The sequence below is a fragment of the Daucus carota genome, chromosome 2 (assembly GCF_001625215.2).
Source record: "Daucus carota subsp. sativus chromosome 2, DH1 v3.0, whole genome shotgun sequence".
In the NCBI taxonomy this organism is placed as follows: Eukaryota; Viridiplantae; Streptophyta; class Magnoliopsida; order Apiales; family Apiaceae; genus Daucus; species Daucus carota.
The window spans coordinates 52,736,758-52,761,497 of record NC_030382.2 but is presented as its reverse complement, the minus strand read 5'-3'; the positions used below and the strand labels follow the sequence as shown (position 1 = coordinate 52,761,497).

Here is a 24,740-nt window from a genome sequence, read left to right as displayed (position 1 = left end):
TCTGTTGGGTGACTTTGGTTTTTGTGTCTTGGCTTTGATGTTTGCAACACGAGATCTTATTGCCGCTGTAGTTTTTTTTTATGAAATTAACTTAAAATAATTGAAGGGTAAATATAAAAACCGTGTAAAATATTATAAATGTTTTAGGACTGATTTTTTTTTTTGAAAATTAGGATTATATATACATATATATTATATATCACATGTGTTTAATTTTTTATTTAAAATTTGATCATGAATATTTTTAATACGGTTTTTCTTTTAAAATTAAATACTTTATGAATCAGAATTATCTGACATTTGGAAAATTTGAAATCAAATATTCTTTAAAAAAAATAATGGTTCAATAAAAAATTATGAAAGATGAATCCAAAATAACTAATATGACTTTTCTTTCTTCTAATAGAAATTATGAAAATACTTTTAAAACAATTAATTAAAAAAGGAGCCAACACTCCTGGTAAATAATTCATTTATCTATACAACATTGAAAGTTTTCTAACAACATTGCACGGCAAGAACTTGTAAAATTAAATTGTAGTTAGAGATTAAAAAAAACATCTCTTATCATCAAGCCTTAATAAACCTATTCACACTACAATTTTCTTTATAAATCACATATTACATCTTGCAAGAGGTTGTCAAAATGACCAACGGCCATATACACAACCATAGCACTAAGCAACTGCACTTAGGAGCTAGATGGATGATCCCGGATACCCACATGAAAGAATTGCAGCCTGAGGTGTCAGCATTATCCCTATGATGGTCAAAAGATAGCAGGCTTGTCTAAATTTCTCAAACCCATGCTTCTTGTAAGCAGCCTCCGAAAATCAAACTTAATATGGCTGCATCCATGTTACCTTTGTAGCTATGGTATCATGGTTGTAACCATTCTACATAGGGAAGCTTTCCCTTACCGGTTGATTTTCTTTTGTCCCAATCACCTTCATAATCTGTTCCGCCTGACCAAGTATATTTACGACTTTCATGAGGGAGCATTCCTTTTAGACTGCCTAAATAGACATCTCCATTCAGAAACATGTATTCCGTAGTCCTGAAAGGGGGAAAGATAAATAAATTAAACATCGTTGATCACATGAAATCAATAAAGCCATCAAAAAAGTAAGATTGTAAAACAAAGAATAATAGTTAATACTAAAACTCAGATTACATTCTCCATCGAGGATGACAAAATGACCTAGGGCTTTAAAATGCCATTAGCTGGCTGACAATACCTTAAACTAAAAATGTTTTGAAGACCACTCTCCCAATCTAAACAAAAAGTAAAAGCAACAATCCATTCAAACTGGTGCTTATTCTGGATAATCGGAATTTCCATAAGCACAAAGATTAAATTCTAATTACTTAATAGAGAACTAATTATTCCAAGGATTAGAATGATTCAACCGGAAATAATAGTTATATCATAATCACACCTCATTTTTTGCTAAGCATAATCAAACTTTTTGACATCAACAAATCAATATTTGTCATTCATGTTGCTCCTTAACTCCAATTCAGTCTTTTTTCTCCAGCTTCTTCATAAAACAAAAGCTTTATAAAAGAACACCCAAGATCGCATAAACTTCAAAGTAACTTAGATATGCTCTATAAATTAGCAAAAAAATAAAATTTCAATATTCTTTACATACTTTGTGCATATACAGAAACAATTTTTGGTCTTTCACTACCCTAATAAAAAAGAATCTTATAGTTCACGAACTTTTTGAGGGAAAATTAAAAGTCTATTTTGTTCCCCAAGTTAAATCCTTTTATGGCTGAAAAATTTAAAAGCAGATTTCACAATTCAAATCAAACAATTTTAACTGTAAAAGCATGCTATAGTTAGGCATTTTTCACATTTCACTACCATTTACCAAGTATAAAAGCAGAAAAATATTTCAAAATATTGCGTATTCAACAACCTAACTAAACCATAAGTAAAATATGCATATAAATATACATGCCTGTATACGTGCCTATACTCCAGTTGCAATTGTGGAGAGTTATTCAAAGTATTTTAGCATTTATCATATATATAAAGAAAAAGACGATGTGCTAACAACGCAATAATAACCAAAATATTAAAATATCAATAGAAAACAACAATGCAAGTCTTAACTTGAAGGTCTAAAGGCAAGATCAAATATTAAACAGAGTCTAAAATACGAACACAAATGGTGGCCTGCTAGCTCTCTGTCCCTGGATGATTAGTAGAAAAGAGTTGCACCGAATGAATGCATGCTAGAGTTATAAATTAAGTGCTACACTGACATATCGTTTACAGTTTTGTCGTGGTGCAGAGAGGCGGTCATGCCATTGGCCACCTAGTTTCTATCATTAATTTGTCTAGGCACGTGTGCAAAGCCATCCCTTTTGTGGCACACAAAACCACCAATGCTTTAGCCTTAGCAAACATGGCTGGTTAACTTTGCAAGAAATCTACAACTAATTACGTTAATAAAGCACTGGCATCCACAACTCAAATCTAAATACAAATGTAGCATCCAACAATGTTCTAATCACTAATAAACATTTGTTATTTTTTAACCATAAAGAATGAGTTTGTCATTTGGTTTTTGTTGTTCAGAATTTAAGCATAACACTGACTCTAGTACAAATCCCTTAATTAACTGGAATAGTATTAGTAAGACCAAAGCTTGTAAATAATACGCAGTGCAAGCAATTCAGGCATGCCAACAATCTCATCTATTTCAATTTCTCCAAATTTTAGTTCAAGCAAAACAGTTTACCATGCAGAAGTAAGCGGCCTGAGCTGAAACAAAAAGATCGCGGGGCTAGACAAGATGCGTATGAAATAGCCTGCAACCTTGGAAATTTAGGTATTAACATAAACATTGAACTCCATAAATTGAGAGGCTGTACTCCCACAAGAAACATCTTAATAAAACACATAGAGACAAACACTCTCTTAAGAGAAGAAATACCTAACCGGAAATTAATTTAATTAAAAAAAAAACAGTTAAGCAAGCTCACATTGTATTTGATATCCACAGACATATTCACATAAGAAATTAGCAGAATCCTTAAACATCTCATGTTCACCAAATATACCCGCTGCGCAAATGCGTTCAAATAGTTTTCCACCAGATGCATACTCCATCACAATTGCCAGGTGCGCCGGTGTCAAATCTCCTAATCATCAAAATCACAAAAAATTCTTCCAAAATTGAGAACAAAAGATAATGTGTGCACTGAGAATGAAAAATGAGAAGGATATTAATCATACCTCTTTGGCCTCCTTCTCCCCACTTACATTCCCGCATTGCATCAACCCCGCGATCATCGTATTATACAAGTAAATATCATGATGAGGCATTTGATTATACAACCACACAGCCTCATCAAGATACCCATTTTAAAAATAACTACAAATCATTGTGTTGATTACTGTGCTTAGTTGAGGCATTTAGTATCACTATATACTTAACAGTAAAAACTTTACAAATCCTATTCGTTGCAGAGTATGTACTCCTATTGAAATTATTGATACCTCAGCTCATAGTGGTCTTAAAATCTATGCAACGTTTGTTTATCAGTCATGAAAGAGCCCATAAGATAAGGCTTCCGAAGCTGCAGAAGGCTGCATTAATTAGCCTATCGTCAAATTGTCTCCTATTTCACTGAAGAGCTTCTGTACTTTCATCAGCATATCTGAGAATGACATAACAAACACCAGTTGATTGATCAGAACTTTAAACAGTACAGAGAAACATATTTCAGAACAGACTATAGTTCTGCCACCATTCAGTTATGAACAGATTATCTTCGTCGACCTTGTTTTAATAAATATAAGGCATTTTGTCTTTTTCATATATTCATATCGTTGTTCTCCTACATTGAAACATAAAGCAAATACACCACGTTCTTGATGCAAATGCCCCAATAGTTGTGTTGGTAGGCAAATGAATCTTACCAAAGTGAATATAACTTTAAAAAACCAATTTTCTCTTCTTCTGAAAGCAATTGTAAGAATGTGGCATCAATTCTTATTTGCTAAGTAATAACCTTACTATCTAGGAAAATCGTGGCCAGGATGATAAGATGCAGACATACCTCGAAAGGAAGAGTCCTCCATATACCTCTGCCCAAGAGAAGGATACAAAAAGGAAGGTACAGAAACAAGTCAATCAGCAAGTATTTACTACTTGATAATGGAGAATAATTTGTGGTCAATGAGAAAAAGACTATATAATATTTCTTCACAATGAAAAATAATTAGTATATACTGATATTAGTTTCAGCATAAAACAAATTACCGCAATTTGATCTTTCAGATCCGCATCCTCAGAGAGAGATGGCTGCACTTGTGCAACAGCTATATACATACAAAAAAGGAATGGATCAATGTAGAGAACCGGTGCAAGCTACATTGATGCCATGGTGATGTGACATGGGTAGCAGTCTACCTTGATGAACAGCAGGGCTACAGTTCAACAGTAACGATGTGAAGCTGGGAGGAAAATTAGGATGAGTAGCCTCAACAGGATTGTAATATATGGGTTCTGGTGGGTTTGAGGTTTGGAGAGCATCAGGATTCAAAATTGGTGACATTCGTTGGGACTGAGTATTTGTAGAAGGTGCAGGGCTCCAATCCTTGGTAGGTCTGCACAGACCATAGGTATAGGTTACTTAGAGTTAGAGAGAATAACATATATGCAACGAAGGGATAAAAAACTTCCTACCTATATGGAGATCCACTTGAAATGACGCACTCTGATGGAGGTTATTGAGCAGACCCAAAGTTGCTAGAGGGCTCTCCAACATCACTTGAATCGTCCAAGATCTCCTGTTAGAGGAACATAACATGTTTATACTGAAAGGAAGTGAAATGGCAAACAAATAAACTGATACAATATTCAACTTGACATAAGACCGACATATCTACACAAGGAACAGCAAACAAAACCAAGAGATATACCTTTAATGAGCTTATAAACTGTTCTGTTTCATAAACCGACAAAAAGCGAAGAGCAATATTATGGATCTGCAAACAAGTAAAACAAGAAAAAGTGAGCACATGTTTTAGCAGCACTGTAAATACAATTGGCCGTTCACAATAGCTCATCAACTTCCGGCACAATCATTCTCAGGGGTGATGCTAAATTAGTTCATCAGTGAGTAAAACTGTGCCAAACATCAAATGTTAATTAATTATGTATTTATGTGGCACTTGAAGATGATCAATTCATACACACAAGTAAAATACCTTGGAGGTAAAACAAACTGCCCACTAAACAAATTCTACAACACAGGTTATGCTACTACATGTGCAAATTTTTTTCAGCAAAAGTTAAAAAAGTTTATTAGAAAAACAGAGAGGATGAGAGAGAAGAAAGTCATCTACCCATGCCAATGACTGTCAATCTCAATTAGAAGATCTAAAATACAACCATATATGATAAAGTACCTGTAAAGCTTCTTGCTTGGTGAGGAGGACAAAACTGTCCTAAGAAGTTCAATACTATTTCTTGCAACATCGAATACTTCTTTTGTTTGCTCGGGAGAAAAGCTCATCACAAGAACCGCATTATACATTTGTTGTGCCAAGCTTGCATTTGACTCCGGTGCTGTGGTCGAACGAGGAGGAGTGAATATAGGAGCCATCACGACCAGGAAAGCGTATACCTCTGGACCTCAAGCTCTGAAAAAACCAAGGCCCCAAAAAGAACATATATCCACCAAGGTGATAAGTTAAGTAAATAAAACAGAGGAAACAGTAAAGAACACGAAATCTAAAGCATTGAATTAAAGATTCTACATGTTTTTGACACTAAGCAATCATTTTTGGTGGTACGAACATACCTTGTACGTCTCCTCATAAACAGGCAAATAGCGAAGCTCACTCCCCCCACGCTTCAATCAGAATCAAAGCCTTACTGCGGTTATTAACAACTGTCTTCATCAACTATCTTCACCATCTCATCAAGCACCCTTTCAGGCGCAAATTCCGAAAAACGCTTTCTTTAGAAATAGTCTCAAGCAAAACCAAACCCAAGTACTGAACCCTAGGAACCTTCATCACAATCCTTTTCTTCACACCTCGATCGAATCAATTCAAGGCTATTAATCCTATCATGATTAATCATATCACAAAGCTCAAGATTCGTAGCCCAGTCAGTCTCATCTAACGTATCCGCAGTCGCTTCCTCCACTGCTCTGCAGTATTTGCTTTCGTTTGTAAAACCAGTGAACACCAGGAGTTAGAATTCTAATAGGAGGCGTCGTTTAAGTATTAGTCCAGTAACGATAAAAAAGTGACGAAACGAAAAATATATACCAAAACATGGTACTACAAAATATACCCATGTTGGCTTATTATAGTATAGTATAGATATATAGTATAGTATAGTATAGATAGTATAGATTATAGTATAGATATGTAGTTTAGGGGCAGCCTCTCTAGTTGGTAAGGGTAGGGCAGGGTTCATATTCTGAGTAATTAATTAATAAATGCCAATCAAGGAAAAAACATGTATAATTTCTTTGTCTTCTCATACCAAAAAGATACGATTAGCCCCGCTCATTCGTTTGGCACGCCTTTTATTATAATTTCTTTTAAGCAATTATTCTAATATAAAATTTAAATATTAATAAGAAAAGAAACTTAAAAACAATTATCAATACTCTGTCCGAGCGTATATAATTTATTGAAATAGAAGTAGTAATAATTATGAGATGTTGATGATAACTCGCTTTATATATCTTTAAAGCAATTTATAAAATTAAAAAGTTAATTCTTATTCATATTCTGAGTAATTAATTAATAAATGCCAATCAAAGAAAAAACATGTATAATTTCTTTGTCTTCTCATACCAAAAAGATACGATTAGCCCCGCTCATTCGTTTGGCACGCCTTTTATTATAATTTCTTTTAAGCAATTATTCTAATATAAAATTTAAATATTAATAAGAAAAGAAACTTAAAAACAATTATCAATACTCTGTCCGAGCGTATATAATTTATTGAAATAGAAGTAGTAATAATTATGAGATGTTGATGATAACTCGCTTTATATATCTTTAAAGCAATTTATAAAATTAAAAAGTTAATTCTTATAAGCCATTCATAAAACACTTCGATAATTCAAGTCTCAAGATCCACGATGTTCAAACAGTTCAATACTGAATGTAAAGCTCGCAATACAAATGAAATGGTTAACAATTAGTACTGTAAATTGTAACACAGTGATTATAATCAGCAGTGCTGACATTCAGCCCCTGTTTGGTTATCATAACCGTTTTCCTGAGCGGTTTTGTAAATAAATAGAAGTAGTTTTAAAAAGTTGTTAATTTTTTTTAAAGTATTTTATTAATTTATTTAATTTTCATTTTTAATTACTTCTTTATTTTAACAAAATCATTTTTTTTTAAATATAGCCAAACCACTCCCCAATATTGATCTAACATCTTCCTAAAGTTGATTAGTCTTTCTCTGACAGATCAAATATCCTTTCAACGATTCAATTTCACACTAAATTCTCTACGCGTTATTCGATAGGCCTTGTACTAGTGGGGGGTATTGCTCACATTGGATACATGTGATTCAATAGTGAATCCTGCACACATCAATACCACCCTAAGAAATGTTGTACAAAGATGAACAAGGAACCAAGGAAAGTAACCGACTATTCTTTATTTCTTTGCATGCCTATAAATTTAATAAGTTTAAAAATATTTATTTTACACATAATACATATATTATCTATGTTTTTAGATTAGATTTTTGTTAAGGCAATAAATATTTTTCATTTTTTAATTCAGGGCGTTAAAGAGTTTACTTCAATAATAAAATTTAACATTTTCATGTACCATGCTCATATTATTTTTTAATTTATAAAAATGTGTTAGGAGCCTTGCTATACATAGATAGTGACTTTTGATACCTATGTTACTTAAAGTTCTTCAATCATATGATTAACTTCTGACAAAAGATGAAAAGAACATATAATTAATTAATTGTAATATTTTTTAAATTAGAAAAAAATATAAATTTAGAAATTTTAAAAATGTTATTAAATTAGCATTTTTATTTCTAAAAATTTAAAAATGATAAAATGATATTCTAGTTAGCCACATGAAGCGTATATCAGAAAATTATTTAAGAGATTACATGTCAAAAAATAAATAAATAATACTTAAAAATGGAGGGCCTATAATTTTTTGCATGGCTTGTGTTGTGTTCTGTAGAAAGCTGGTTGGTAACGAACTCAATCCTCATCCGAGCATTTTTAAACCTTATTTCTATCTTGACTTTATTTCATTTCAATTCGACCTTTCATACTTTCATAATGCCCTACGAACCCCTCCATCCGACTCTTGAACAACTATATTTCTATATGGACCAAGTCGTATTTAAATAAATTGCCATCAATTCTTTGGAATTTTGTCCTAATTAAGCAAACTTGTTTACTCCCTCCGTCCCTTTTTATCTGTCCATTTTGGAAAAAAAAACACATACCAAGAAATACTTGATTGTATAAACTTTTTCATTAAATACCTCTAATTAATATCTTGAAAATGGTGGAATACCCCTACTTTATGTCTTGAAAACATGAATTCAACCAAGTTTTAAACAAGTCAAGCCTTGAAAATTGAAATTATGGAGATATATTTGAAAAACTATCATTAAATTAGTTTTGAAAGTATAAATGGACATATAAATAGGGACAAATTTTCACTTCCAAAGTGGACAGATAAATAGGGACGGAGGGAGTATTAATTAAGTCCAGGTTGTTTAATTCAGTTGATTAAATTGAAGTTGAATAGTTAGGTTAGTCAAATCAGTAAATTAGGCTTTTAAGTTATTATGCTTCTTGCTTGGATTTTATTCAAAAGCAATCGTAACAGTAAATTATGGTCTAATAAGCACCGGGCCAAACAAATAGAAACAATCATGTCGTGATCCTTAGCAGGGGGTGGGTATGAGAATCAATTTTATTTTTAATTTTTTTATTTCTATTTCATTAATTAAATAATAGTTTTTAATATTATAATCAATGATGCGAAAATATATAATAATAAAAATTTTAATTAATAGATTAATTTTTTAATTTTGAATATATTCATTCGAGTACTTAACAAAATACGAGATATAACACCTTAAACTCATACCACCTTAACCCGATTACTCGTTCCAACCCCATACCACTCCGCGACGAAACAACCCCCTGACAGTTTATCCCAATTCAACTTCAGTATCTTAATGAATTTTTTGTTTTTCATGGAAAAGAAAAAAACGAACTTGGACGTCACTAATGGCATGGAAGAATTTTTTGAAAGTACATTTTTTGGCCGAAACATTTGCTATAAATATTATTGAGATTAAATATAAATTAGTAAAGTAAAATTAAAAACAAATTCAATATGTTATTTGGATTTTTTTAACAGCGATCACCTCTACAATCACCTTAATATTAAGGGCTCTCCGTATATTTTAAAGGGTTTGTGTGTCAATGAGCACATGCTAAGTACTAACATTTATAAAATTAAAGGATTTTGATTGGTGTGACAGAGGGTCTACCATTATTAAAGAAGATAAGCCAAAGGATTTTGATTGGTGTGACAGAAGGTCTATCATTATTAAAGAAGATAAGCCAATCAAAACCATTCAAAATCATAAATTTTGGTACCTAATGTGTACCCATGAGCCCACCATAAAAAACCATATTTTAAATGACATCGTCGTTATTTCGGACAAATCTACAACATGCGCTAAAGAATCCAAATATTCGGATAAACTAATATATTGAAAAACGTGATAATTCTTCATACTTACTTTTTATTTATATTTTACTCACGAAAAAGTCGGAAATAAAATTGTGCTAAAGTGAATCACATTGGAGAAGTAAATATTATATTTATGATAAGAAAACTAACGGTTTCTTAGAAAAGAGAGGAGAAAATATGTTCTTAATTAAAAAAAACTTCTTATCGAAATATTAATACAGACAATTATTTTAAAATTAAAAAAAATTAAAAAACTCGTTTAAAGAACATCCCGGAGATGCTCTTGTATAATTACGTTCAACAACTCTTCGTCAAGTCCCAAATACATGCATGATTAGATTAGGGTTATAGGCTATTCTTAGTCACCGAATTTAAGTTCACTTGGCAGTAAACGAAAAATTTATCAATTAATTACTTAATTTTTCTTCAAAAAAAACTAATTAATTAATTTATACGTATAAATACAATAATAATACATTAACTATGGAAGATTGAAACCAAGGGTCTGGCTGGTAATTCTAAAAGATCCCCACTGGACATTTTCGTAACATTTATTCGACAAATTTAGTCAATTTTGAGAATTTAAGAAGTCAAAAAATCTAATTTGTTTATATTTTGTATTTTTAAAATTTAGTTGTATAAGACTGTATTGAATAATTTTAAAATAATTAAATATATTATAATTATTTTATTTACCTAATAAATTAGGAATTTAAAAAATTATTCAAATACATAATGAAAATTAATTTTCATTAAAAATGATTTTTTATTAAATACTCCATAATTTTATTAATTAATTTAAGTCCATAAACCCCTCAGTAGACCAAAATAATCATTTCTCATATGATTACGGTTAATTTATTTGTTCGGTGGTTGGTGGAGCAACTAGCAAGCGGCTGACTTTAAATATGAAATGTACTACTAAAAACTAAAACACGTCTCATCGTTGAAAAGCTTAAACGATCACGATGAATACGGTATCTAATCATGAAAGCAAGATGTGTGCCGCTCATTCCAGATTCATATATATCTCTGATCATTGTGCGCCAGTATACATATTTGCGTTGAATGTAACTTTTTTAATTATTTTCATAATATTAAATGACATCTCCCAACCTAATATATTAGTGCTAGTGTTAGGTTACCGTACTTTTTTAATATTTTATCATTCTAAAAGGGGTCCAAGGTGGATATAGTATTAAATTTAAAAATGTAGTGTTGCATAAGAGCAAGTCCAATAAGTTACTCCCTCCGTCCCCCTCAATGGTTTACATTGGAGGGGGACACGGAGACCAAGACAATGTATGAAAAATGAGTAAAGTTAGATGAAAAGTGGGTAAAGTGGTGGGACCTACCAATATTTAATAATAGATTTGAGATAGTGGAGGAAAGTAGTGGGTGTAATAGTAGTTTTTATTGTTAAATATGAGATAGTAGGGGAATATAGTGTGTGTAATGATGAGAAAAACTTACTATTTATGGTAACGTAAAGAAATGAGAGGGACATCCCAAAATAGTAACCGTAAAGAAATGGGAGGGACAGAGGGAGTACCTAAATAATGTGTTAAACTTATATTTAGATAATGTGTAAAAAAATCACTCCAACATTTTTTGAAAAAGGAAAATAATTCAATAATAAAAAGCCATACGGCATCTACAGATATAATCGAAATTGAACAAACGCAGAATCATATCGCCGTTGAATCTTTCCTTCTTCGGTAGGCAACCAAGAGATTTTTTGGAGAGATATGTACATGATGTAATCCTCCCAATGTTGTTTTGAGTAATGGACTATAAATGTATCACCATACAAACCTTTATCACTGAATCAACATCATGAAAATCCCGCAGATCTGTAATCTCGAACATGATGAACACACAAAACCCAAACAAAAACCAAACTCTCACAGAAGGAGAGACCAAACAAAACTCAAATAAATTGGGAACTTATTGAAGCAAACAAGAGATTAATTAATAGTAAAAAAAAAGAAGACAAGATTGAGACTTTCCACCAATGAAAGCCGATGGAAGCCCCTCAGATAAAAGAGACGGTGGCTACTTCAAGGTGAGAGAAATTTAGAATTTTGTGAGGGGAGAGTATAAATCACTCCAACACTAGGAAGTTACCTAAATCACTAGTATATTCTCAAATTTCCTGGCCATTATTTAAGTAACCACTAGCAATTACCTATTTAATATCTATGAATAATGTAGCTAGACTTCTGAGCTAAAATGATAACTATATTAATTGAGCTTAAAGTCCTCTACCATATTATACTTTTAAAGCTAACATAATAAATTGTTTTCTAATCATTATATAGGGGACATTATCAAAATTTTCAATAATATATAAAATAAATGACATATTTTTAATATACTTTTCTTCCAAATAAGTATTTCGAAATATATTTTAAGACTTAAGAGTTTCTAGAGAAACATGTATAGCCGTTTATGTTAGCTCACGGGAACATCTGAAAAATATTACTCTTTCGTTACATTTTATTAGTTGATTTGACTTTGTACACGTAATTTAAGGCGTCTAAAAAATATATTTCTACGTATTATTTTTCAGATTTTCTTTTTCTGAATAAAAGTTTAACATTATATCTTTATTCAGAAAAAGAAATTTGAAAAATAATTTGCAGAGATATGCTTTTTTTACATCTCAAAATACGTGTAAAAAATCAAAACGACTAATATATAATATATAGGAACGGAGGGAGTAGTATCTTAGGGAGGACCACGCACATACATACTAATATTTTATTGAATATATTAGAGATCATATATATATATATAAGAAAAACATATTTCATATGATCATATATTTTTTAATGTTTACATATTTTAAGTAATTTCTCTAAATTTTAAAATACTAATATGTGGAGAAAAACTTTCAGAGAATTATTTATTATAACTTGAAAAATGAGAACCCACTTGACGATCAGTAATGGATCAAATGCGCACACTTTAATACATAAATTTGTTCATGATAAATGACCTAAAATCTCAAAATATTATAATAATGAATTTTACTATAATCAATGCACATTATGTCAAAGACCTTTGATTAATAAATTAAATTACATAAAATTAGAGAAAGAAATAAAGTGGTGCATATTCGGGAGACGGGGAAACGAAATAGTGGGAACTCTAAGTCGGGCCGCTCATAAATGTTGGTGCAAGACCTAAACAACAAAAGTGATCTATTGGGCTGAGCTACTAACTTATGGACTCATGTGTTTATATATAAATTTCAACAACCGACTTCATTAAGTTTGTCCTCCGAGTAATTTAGAAAAGAAAACTTGGCAGCAGCGTACAACCAAATCGGGCGGTCATGTCGATGACCGAGAGTCTTACGCCTAGGATCTTATATATTTAGGATTCTTCGACTTAAAAATTAGTTGTATATATAAATATAAAAAAATTGTAGGGAGTATACGAAATATGTATGAATTAGGGGACGCTTAATGTAGGTTACTGCGATACTTAATTTATGAGTACTAAGATATTACTAAAAAACTTCAGAAATTTAATGTAGCAGCTAGTTAATATGTAGCGATTTTCGTAATTAAGGTGTTGCAGTAAAAAGGGCAGCAACTTATCCACACAAGTATTCTTGAGTTGCTGTAATTTTTAGATATTTATTGTAGTAGCTATTTAAAATATTACAATTTTGATGATTAAAATATTGCAGTAACCAAAAGAAAGGTCAACCATCCACCTAACCGCGGAGAGAATTGTTAAGTTATTTTTATGATCGCTGTAATACGTATCTATGACAAAATGTTTACGAGTCTGTTTACCTCAATTTAAAATTATAATTTTGACTTAACGTGATAATAAGTTAAGAGTTTAATATATTTTTTTTTGATAATTTTGACTTATTAATAAATTATGAATTATCAAGAATATAATAAATAAAATTAAAAATGTTTTGGGTAAGTTATGAGCAACTTTTATCACCAGAAAACAAAAGGTTTTGGAAAATTAAGTTATTGGACAAATATCTCAAATTAAATTATTGTTTTGAGCCGTATATCAGGTACCAATCTTTACTACTTTCGCAAATAGTATTTGATGTTTGACATTCATCTCATTGACAATCGCTTGTATTGCAGAAAGCTACTTTATTACATCAATAGCACATATGACAAATTAACGGAGAACAGTAAAATCATAAAAACTGAAGAATGTATACCAATCACAATTCACAAATATAAGCCGTTTCGCAACAGCATGCAGTCATGCATGCACTAATCTTCTGCACTATATACAAACTATGTATACTGTATCCCAAACAGAAACAAAGGTTTTATTTAGTAACCATATATATGGATCATGTACTTGACCCTTCCTTTTGATTTCACCATGATGGATAAACCGGGATGCTTTGTTCGTTCCTGAAGAAATTATGGGGATCAACCGCTGTTTTCACTTTCACCAACCTTTCATAGTTTCCCTTGAAATACTTTACCCCATAAACAGCTCCTTCAATGTAACTATTCTTCCCATTATGGTTCACACCTATATCAAGATCTCTGTAGTTGAGAAACGCTTCTCTTGGATTCTTTGACACGAACGGGGTCATGTAACGGAAGAGCTGTCTCGTCAATTTTAGATAGCGATCCGCTGCTTCAACTCCATCCTCGGCCCAGTTTGTTGCGTATTGAATCTTTGCTAAGTTTCCAGCTCGATGCGGAAAAGGCTTTGCAGATGCGGCAATTTCAGCCATTCTACCTCCGTATGGATTGAAAGTTAGTGCTGGAGTCACAAGCTCGATCATTTTCTTGAATATGAACTCTAGGCCACTTTTAGGAATCGGTTTTTTCAAGTAATCTGATTTTCTTTTGAGATGGGTAAGCACTTGAGGTACGCGGCTAAGAAGAGCGCTCGGTGGTGTTCCATCAGGAAAACTTGTGTACCAAACTACGGAATCAACCCAACTCATTTCCTTGCAGTCTGACCTTTGTAACCCTAATTCAGGAAAGCTCTCATTCATGAGTTTCATGAGCCTATTAGCATCTCCTAGAAATAGGGTATTAAAAGTGGCCCTGTTTATTCTCTCCCCAGTTTGAGTGCTATTAATGACATCAAGAGTCATTCTTATAAAGATGTCTTCATCCAACTTATCTGCTACTTGTTGCCATTTGTGTACGATATCGATGAGGTTTTGTTCCGATGTCCTTATGACCCGAAAAACAGTGACAGTGGATGGGACACGAACTAAGTTAATCTTATAAGAAAGAACAACTCCGAAACTGACACCGCCACCTCCGGTAATAGCCCAAAATAAGTCTTCTCCCATGGTGGAGCGGTTTAGAACCCGACCATGAACATCAATGATCTCTGCATCAATGATATTATCGACTGTGAGTCCGTATTTTCTCATCATGTTTCCGTATCCTCCACCAGAGAAATGGCCACCAACACCCACAGTAGGGCAAACTCCAGCTGGAAAGCCATGAATTTTACTTTTTTCATAAATTCTGTAGTAGACTTCACCAAGAGTTGCCCCCACTTGAACCCATGCAGTTTCCTCATCAATATTTACGTTGATTGATCGAAGATTGAACAAGTCAAGAATAAAGAAGGGTTTATCATAAACGTACGATAAACCCTCATAATCATGACCTCCACTTCTAGTTTTCATCACAAGGTCGTGTTGTTGGCCGCAAATGATTGCAGCTTGAATATGAGAGACATGCAACGCAGTGAGAATGAGAATTGGCTTGGGAGTAGTGGACTCATTAAATCGAAGATTACGAATGTAAGTCTGTAAAACAGAAGGAAATGAAGCATTGTTGGGAGTATAGATTGAGGAAGAGATTGGTTGAGATGGTAAAGAATGGCTAGTGAGGCATTGTACAAATGTTTCATCAGTTGCCAATGCAGAAGGTAACAGTAGGAGGGTTGAAACAATAGTAAATATCATCATAAAACTTGATGGATTCATTTTCGAAAGTAGGTTGGAGTTTGATATTATGATTAGAGTAGTCGACCCCCATTTTATAGATAAAATTTACAAGTAAATGTCAATAAAATACAGATAAGAAGATAATGCGAGCCTCCGATCGAGAAATAGTTAACAGGTTGCCTTCTGCGATTTGACCGTATGAATAAATTCAAAGATCAAGAAACGTACTTAAATTATGCATTGACGTTTCAAACAACCTGCTAATCTATATTGTCAACTCTTAATTTTGCTAATGGTTAAATTATGTATTTTCCCAATTAAGTTTGATTAACAACTGCTCATCTGATGATAGGGAAGTAAGATACAAGCCTAGCTAGACGCGATCTTAGTTTTGCTTGAGTAATGATTATAATCTATGTATCATTAACATAACGTAGTCTATCTGAACAGTGTATTTATATTATATTTTAAGTTTCTCAGCATGCTTAAGCAGTGCAGGCTTTACTTAATACTCATTCTCCGTTACTAATTTTTCTGAGATGATCTAATCGTGTAAAACTAATAATATATATATATATATATATATCTACCATCGTTGAATTTGGATTAAATATGAAACTTGTAGAATTGGAACTATGTATCACATACACACCAAAGTAAACTGTAGTAAAATAATCAGGTTTTATTTATTTTTGATAGCTAGGGAGGTTCTCCAGATAACTAAAATTATATGCGGTCTAGCATGAATATATTTGGTCAAAGTAAACGCATTTATTAAATAATTAACTTGACAATATGCAATCCTATATCTTGAGTTCAAAGTGTATCCAGAAAGGGGGCCTGCAGAGATTAAGAAAGAAAGGAAGAAAACAAAATTAATTAACTTAGAATTACTCTTTGGTAGTAAATGATCGAGGTTAATTTAGTTTCAGAAAGCTGATCACACAGCTTAAATCAGCAAAGAGAACTTCAGTGCCACGAATCAGAGTTAAAAATGGATAATATAAAAGATTAAGTTAAGATTATTGGGAATAATTGATATTCTTCATGTCCACGTACTTTTAGTCTCCTTGATTGAGCTCAATACAATTCCAGAATGTGTTGCCCCAAATCTTTTAGATTGCTCCCCACGTTACCTGCATCGATATATGTTTGGATAACTACGTTTCTCTCGGAGTCTATTCAATTTATATTTAGCAATAAAAAAATAGCGGCGACACGTTTACGAAATATAGGACATCCAGAAAATGTGATAGTTTTTAACTTCTTACTTATCGCTGGACTCCTTAGTTTTTTATCTGATCTAGAGCCTTTTGTCTGGACTTAATTTAAGTTACTTCTGATTTTAAACTAACATTTATCTGATTTTAAAGTCCGGATTTTAAATCATCTATGATTTTAACCTGATACGGATTTTAAATCATCTATGATTTTAACCTGAAAAATATCAGTTTGTCTAATAAGTCAAAAGTTGGCTTAAATCAGACTCAAAATCAGAAGTTAATTTGAGATATTTTTTTCAATGACTAATTTTTTTTTTACTTTTTCTTGATAAAAATTACTACTAAATCACATGTTACTCATAAATCACTTTTATTTTTATTATTATATCTTTAATTACTCATAAATCATTAATAAGTCAAAATTGCTCAAACAAACATTTTAAACTCTCAACTTATTACCTAAGTAACGTTATGTCATAAATTATAAGCTCGAGCTCATGACGCATAATTATTTTTCTGCCCAACAAGAAGCAGGCAGATCTGTATCCTAAGTTATATAATCAATGAGATATAACATGTAATTTTATAGTTAATAAATTATATATAAATTTCAAATATTATTTGATTGAATTTAAAAATTATGATTGATATTCCTAAACTTCCTGACCTAAATGTGAACTACATAAAACCTAACTCTATATATACAATATATTTTTAATATCACTTCTCGACCAATATACTTCATAGCTAGGCAATATTGTTATTAGACAAAATTTTCATTGAAATTTTCTTATATTATGCAATCATGAAAAAAAAACAAAATATATATTATTAAAATGCGTACATGATTTACATTGGAATGTATATTATATCAGGCTTTTAGAATTATATAAAGTTAATTCGGAAATCACAAATAAATTAAAACCTATATAAATTTTTTTTAAAGCTATATATTTATAAATTGTGTTTATTGGAAACAATATACGATATGCAATTCTTCTTAAATTTATAATAACTCAAAAAGTATGTAATATATTTAAAATAAAAATAATACATATACGCACACCATATAATAACTTCGGTTCACGATACTTGAATTCATAAAAATTCGTTATTCAATTATATCTTAAACCTCTCTGCAGTCCAATATATAGTTATGTATAGATTATTTTGAAATATCGTGTTTGTTTTATGCTCCATCTGTCCCAATTTACACGTCCGTTTGAAAATTTTACGTTATCTTAAGAAAATGTTAGCTGAGTACTTATTTTTATAATCTGTTATTGATAGTTGTACTAAAGTGTATGATAAGTACTCCCTCTATCTCATATTATGTGTGCTCTTTTGATAATTAGATGGTCAATTTGGCCAAACTTTGATTATTAATTAAAGAATATTTATTAATTATTTTAAAATTTTGAAAAATTAATTTTGAAGGGAATTAGATATATTTTCTAATTAAGTAAGTTTTTCAATCTTTTGAAATCTGATAATATGTGTAATTTACAATCAAAGTCTAGTCAATTTGACTCTTCAATAATCAAAACAAGACAGATAATATGAGATGGCAGGAGTATATGTATACTAGTCAAACATTGAAAATTATATTTCAAAAACATCTTAAGAAAAATAATTTAGAATATTACTTTTTTTTAAAAACAAGTATTTTAGAATAAATATCTTTTTCAAAAAAGATATGAAAATTGGACAGAGAGACTAGTTAAATAGAAAATTTATCATTATTAAGACCCGCCGAGAGGGAGGGATTATATTGTAGTCAGACCCACGTAATCTTGACACAGCACAAGTAAGCAATTCATATTCTTTATTCCTCTAGACCTTGTGCCGTTTTTTCAAGGTTTTTCATATTATAACACACGGTGACTTTGTCCGTCAAAATAACATACAGAGTACAGACCCTGTCAAAAGTTCATATTTTAGAGAGATTTCACCTTATTTTAGAGGTCACCTACATATATGAAGTGATCAGCTTAGCCTAAAGTTTGGGGGAGGTAGCAACTACGCGATCGAAGAATATATATATCTATGAAATAACAAAGGCGCAAATTCGACTAATTCCATTCACAGAGAATGAAATTTCTCGTACTTTATTAGCAGAAATAAACTATCACATTTCATCAGGGTCATCAGATTGATGTTTTAATGTATAGTAATCCTAAAAACTACTCCCTCCGTCCTACCAGGTTCTTTACGGTTTCCTTTTTTGGATGTCCCATCCAATTCTTTACATTCCAAAACTTACCAAAAATAGTCAATGGGTCCCACCACTTCCCAATTTTTCCTCCCTTTTCACACTACTTTTACTCCCTTTTCATACTACTTTTACTCCACTATCTCTCTTTTATTCATTAAAAATTGATGGGTCCCACCACTTCATCCACTTTTCTTCCTCTTTTCTACTACTTTATACATATTTCTTAACCTCCGTGCCCAAACCAAACGTAAAGAATTGGCTGGGATGGAGGGAGTATAATAAATCCCAAGGTAAAATTAATTAGTATGGTCAATTCTGAACCCTACCACTGCTACCACATCAGCAAGACCTACCACTGCTACCACATCAGCAAGACCTTCTAACTTCTGCTATTCTCACCTATTGAGTATTATATATGAGGCGCATAAAATATATGTTCAAAGAATATGCTTTACAAATTATTTTTATCTTGTATGCAATCCTTGCTTTTAATTTTGTAAATGTTTGATGTGTATGTATTCAACACGAACAGCGTGTGCTTTGTATATAAGTATTTCTATGAAATGTTAATATGGTGTCTGGCTAGGAAGAATCTATTATATATCTAATAGAGCAAGGCTGAGTAATTTAATTCAAAATGCCAAATTTGTCCTTTGCCCATACACATATTTATATACTATATAAAAGGTCATTATTGACTTTAAACTAACGTATTTATTAGCCATTAATGTCTAATCATTAATATACATTAATTAGCTTATAATTAAAACTTCAATATATATATATGTATATTATATTTATAATCACGATTTAATAACAAATAAATAAATATCCAATGTCTATTTATCGATTATTCGGTTAATTAGCTGATTTTTAGAATATTTAATTTTAGTGAGGATATATGTATATTTACACATATCAAGATAATATGACTTAAAATACAAATAAATATAAATTTTAAATAGTTTTATTAATTTAATATTATATATATATATAATATATCTACTCATTTTTAAAATTTTAAACTTTCCCCGCAAATTTTGTAAATTTTAATATTCTACCTGATTTTTGACTGACTAATCCAGTTTTGACCAATTAACCATCGACTTAAGCAAAGTTTGCCAAATCGGATTAAGAAATCCGTCTGATTATCGGTTATTCGGTTAATCGACCGATTTTTATAATATTTAATTATTATGATTTAATAAAATTAGATATATATATATATATAATAAAACAATTATAAATATAATATATAACTATACGATAAGGACTCCGATTCGGTAAGAATCTTATTTTTTATATTAAATTCTCAATAAGTTTAGGTGAGTGACAATTTAATTATATAATAAAAATTTAAATAGTGTATATTTTTTATATTTATATTTTAATAAATATTTGAAGATATGTGTACATTTAGATATCAAGATAATATGACTTAAAATATAAATAAATGTAAATTTTATATTATTTTTTTAATACTAATGGATCATCACGGATGTTAGTTCGTCGAAGGTTTTGGCAAGATTTCACACAATTTCTAAATGATTTTGGCGGGTACCCGTATTCTTCTAGTGGGATGTTCTGGATTCGTATCACTATAGTCCACAAAAGTATTACATGGGGGTGGGAGAAGGCAATAATTAGGGCTGTTAACGAAACGAATTCGAAACGAATATCTTAATTTTCATATTTGTATTCGGTTTAGATACATATATTCGGATTTGTATTCGTTTATTATCCGAATAATTATTTGTTTTCGTATTCGGATTCGGTTAGATTCACGAACTATTCGTATTCGTTTAAGGTACTCATTTAAAACAAAATGGAACTAAATAACTGAAGTGCTAGCCCGTGACAAAAGTTATAAACTCTCATGCTTCACCAATTCAAGCAAACTATAAAGTACTAATTATACAGACTACAGTCATCCAATTCAAAGAAAATAAAATTAATATTATAACCAAAATATAAAGTTTAATACGCCTTAATTAATTCCAAGATCATACAACATAACTTCCACCGACTCAACCCTTTTTTTTTTTGATAATGAGAATGAATCTCAACGAAATGAAGCGGCAATTCACCGTGATAATTCTTTCATTCAAGAAAGTTCATCATCTAACCATCGGACATGCAAGATGACCGGGGAAATTTAGATAATAAAACTTTAATGTCCGAAAAGAAAAACCCGTCTTCTTCCAAGCATCCTGAAAATATAAACAAAGAAAACAAGTTGAATATAAGTCCATATATAACTGATTATATATATTATTTAAAGATAAAGGATAATATGTCCAATAATTAGTAATTATTCATCATGTGTGTATCATTCAAGTAGTACAAAGGAAATTAAATAAAATCTCAACCAAAGATGGATCTTTGGTGAGACACTAAAGAATAATAAAATATACCGAAGATATAACATAACAATTATTAATAAGCCAACAAAGTAGCACATAATTGTAGCCAACAAAGTGGCACGTAATTGCCTCTTACAGGCCAAAAATATGCCATCAATCATGGCCACCCATAAATGGTACATAACTAGCTATCAATAGAGGCACAATTAACACACTAACTGATTTAAATGAGAAGACATTTTCAAAAAATTCAAATAATTTTCATTTACACAAAAAAGTCAACTTGAATGAGATAAAGAAAATTCCAATTAAGGAAATTAAAATTTTATATATTTATATATATACAAATTCCAATAAAAAAGAATAAAGACAAATAAAATTAAAGATAACATATTAGGCAAAGTTTAATTCTGGAAAGGAATAATACAAACATTAACCTCAGCTAAATCATGGGAAAAATTTAAGTAAAAATTCGGTTAAACATATTTAAAAGATCAGTTTTGGGCAAGTGGGGTGCAATTCAAAACTAAAAGCTATGCAAACAAATGATCTTATACATGGAAACAACATAAAAGTTAAAGAGACCATTGACCAAATCAAACCATAACTAATTGGAAGGCACAAATCACGTAATCATAACATGATATGATATAATGAAATAATGATAATGCTAACAAGAAAAGCAAAGAATTATAACAAAAGAAGATAGATAGAAAAGAATCCAAACAAAATCCACAATCCTATTAAATAAGAAATATAGTATTTTTCTATATAATATAAAATAATATATATATATATATAATATTTAATATTCAAATAATTAAGCGAATAGCAAATACGAATATTTATCTATTCGAATTTGTATTTGTTAATGAAACAAATATTTTTTAAGATTTGAATTCGTATTTGTATTTGTTAATAAACGAACACGAATATTACTAAATGAATTCGAATACCGAATATTTCATTAAATATTCGTTTCGTTAACAGCCCTAGGCAAGAACGAGGCTCCATTGGGTTGGATTGATGACGGTTAATGTATTGACTATTGTTGCTTTGGTAGCGTAGATGAGGCAGAACCGGATGGATTACATAAGAAAGAATCAAGTTAATTCAAAAAAGTGTGAAAATAATGGTAGTTCTTGTCCAGTTTGAAATCTCTGTTTTAGATTATTGTCACCCATCATCGATAAACGAGAATTGTTTAGGTGAGTCGCATGTGAAGAAGGCCATGAGCTAAGGTATTATATTAATATTATATCTCACACTATTTTATGTATCGTGCACTGAGCCGGGGGTCTTCACGGAAACATCCTCTCTACTTTAAGGGTATGGGCATGACTGCGTACATCTTACCCTCCTCGGACTCTAGCGGGATATACTGAGTATGTTTGGTTTGATTTTGAACAAAAAGATATAACATACATTAAAAATATAATTTAAAGCAACCCGTGCTTTGCACGGGTTAAGAAGCTAGTTAAATGGAATGGAGTGAAATAACTAAAAATATATGAATATAATAGATATAGGTAGGAGGAAATTTTTTTAAAAAATTTGAGTGGGTACAAATTTGTTATGATAAAATTTGAAAAAATGAGTATGGGAAGGAATGTAGCATCTCTTCTTCAAACTAAGTTGTCATCTTTACAGGACCTAAAGAATATAATGGTCGAAAAAATTAAATTTATAAACATTTACCCACAACATAATATAAATTTCATTCCATTTCTTCCATGCTCATTCGCCCCAATTAAACATAACACAACATAACACGAGTCAATATAGTTTGCCTAGCAGACTCTCAAGATGTTTCCTCTTAAATAATAGAAATAGGGATTTATTTTAAGAAAAAAATTATTATATAATATTTTTTGGTAATAAATTTATTAGATATTTATCTTTTTTATTTGTGGAAATAAATAATTAATTTTTCTAAAAAAATTACATGTTTACATATTTTCAGAAGTGACATATTTGTTAATGATAAGGTAAGGCGGTAAGCGCTGTTATTGATAATATCGTCCTCTACACAATTCACACGAGAAACAAAATAGTTTGTGTCATCCAAAATATAGGTGAAAAAAAATATGTGTCTAGAGTTAAATGCTTGAAAATTTTTAGATTTCAAAAAGTTGTATATATGAATTATATAAATTTTACAAAATATATAGTAAATTATAATTCCGAAAATTAAGTTTAACCAAGACCCATAAATCTCAACTATCAGAGCTCTTCAGCAGTCTTCAGCTCCCTCCTGCGTCCCTGATTAATTAGGTGGGGAAACAAAGTGGTTTGGAACTGGGAAATGGCAAATGTGGGTTGGGCGGATCATAAAATTGGTTTAGGAGTAGCCTTAAATAACAGAAGAGATCTATTGGGCCGAGTTGCTAACTGATGATGGACTAATGTGTTTTACGAATAGATTTCACTGGTATAACCCGATTTAAAATGGCGGGACAAATTACCTCTTCCTTCGTCGCAGGAATTCGAATATCTTGTACTCGAACAGAGTTTAAAACACAAAAAAAAAAAAGTACGTTTATGTATAATAAGTTGATAACAAGATTAGAAATGAGATATTAATAAATGGCCGGATTCTATCTGTTTTTAATTTTGATGATCAGAATTTTAAATTTATAATAGGGTAACTAAATATTGTTTTAATTCAACGTCAAAAGAGAAGATCAAAAATTTCCAAGAGCGATAACCCTTAGCCATTTATTTGAAACATAAAAATATTTATTTTATATTTAAAATTCGGTTACTAAAATATAAAAATTCATCTGTTATTTTGTATTTTACACTTATAAAACATATCTCCAATATGTATAAATGAATGAAAGATAAGAAAGTCATATCTTATAAATATATTTTTGACCGAAAAAATCACGGTCGAAATTATATTTATTTTCAATCAATTATTTTTTATCGATATTATTTACGATCTCTTTTCATCGTAGTTCTTATATTCTGACGGTCTTTAAATTTATTTCTGATCAAAAATAGGCGCACTATTGAAAATAGTCCTTTTTCTCATGATGTTAGTACTTAGAAGTTAGAACTCTGTCCGCATGTTTTTTTTCCTTTCAAAAATTGTTCCTTTTTATAATTAATAATATTTACCATATTCATACACTTTTGTGTTCTTATCTGTTTTTGTATTTTAATTTTCGACTTTCTATTTTGGTATAAATCATATGCTAATGGAGTAGTCTCTACTGTTAGGTTATTCAGACCTCTGATATAAAAAGTATATATTATTTAT

The 24,740-nt window shown here is 30.7% G+C and overlaps 1 protein-coding gene and 1 pseudogene across 1 annotated transcript; both read right to left on the bottom strand.

Annotated features, from left to right (window-relative positions):
• Positions 1 to 418: 418 nt before the first annotated feature.
• LOC108207756 (TOM1-like protein 1) lies at positions 419 to 6,224 on the bottom strand (annotated as a pseudogene).
• A 7,710-nt stretch (positions 6,225 to 13,934) lies between these two features.
• On the bottom strand, positions 13,935 to 15,751 carry LOC108206710 (berberine bridge enzyme-like 8). The gene has a single exon (XM_017377096.2). The coding sequence runs from the start codon at positions 15,711 to 15,713 to the stop codon at positions 14,124 to 14,126; it is 1,590 nt and encodes a 529-aa protein (XP_017232585.1). The 5' UTR covers positions 15,714 to 15,751; the 3' UTR covers positions 13,935 to 14,123.
• Between the last annotated feature and the right edge of the window lie 8,989 nt (positions 15,752 to 24,740).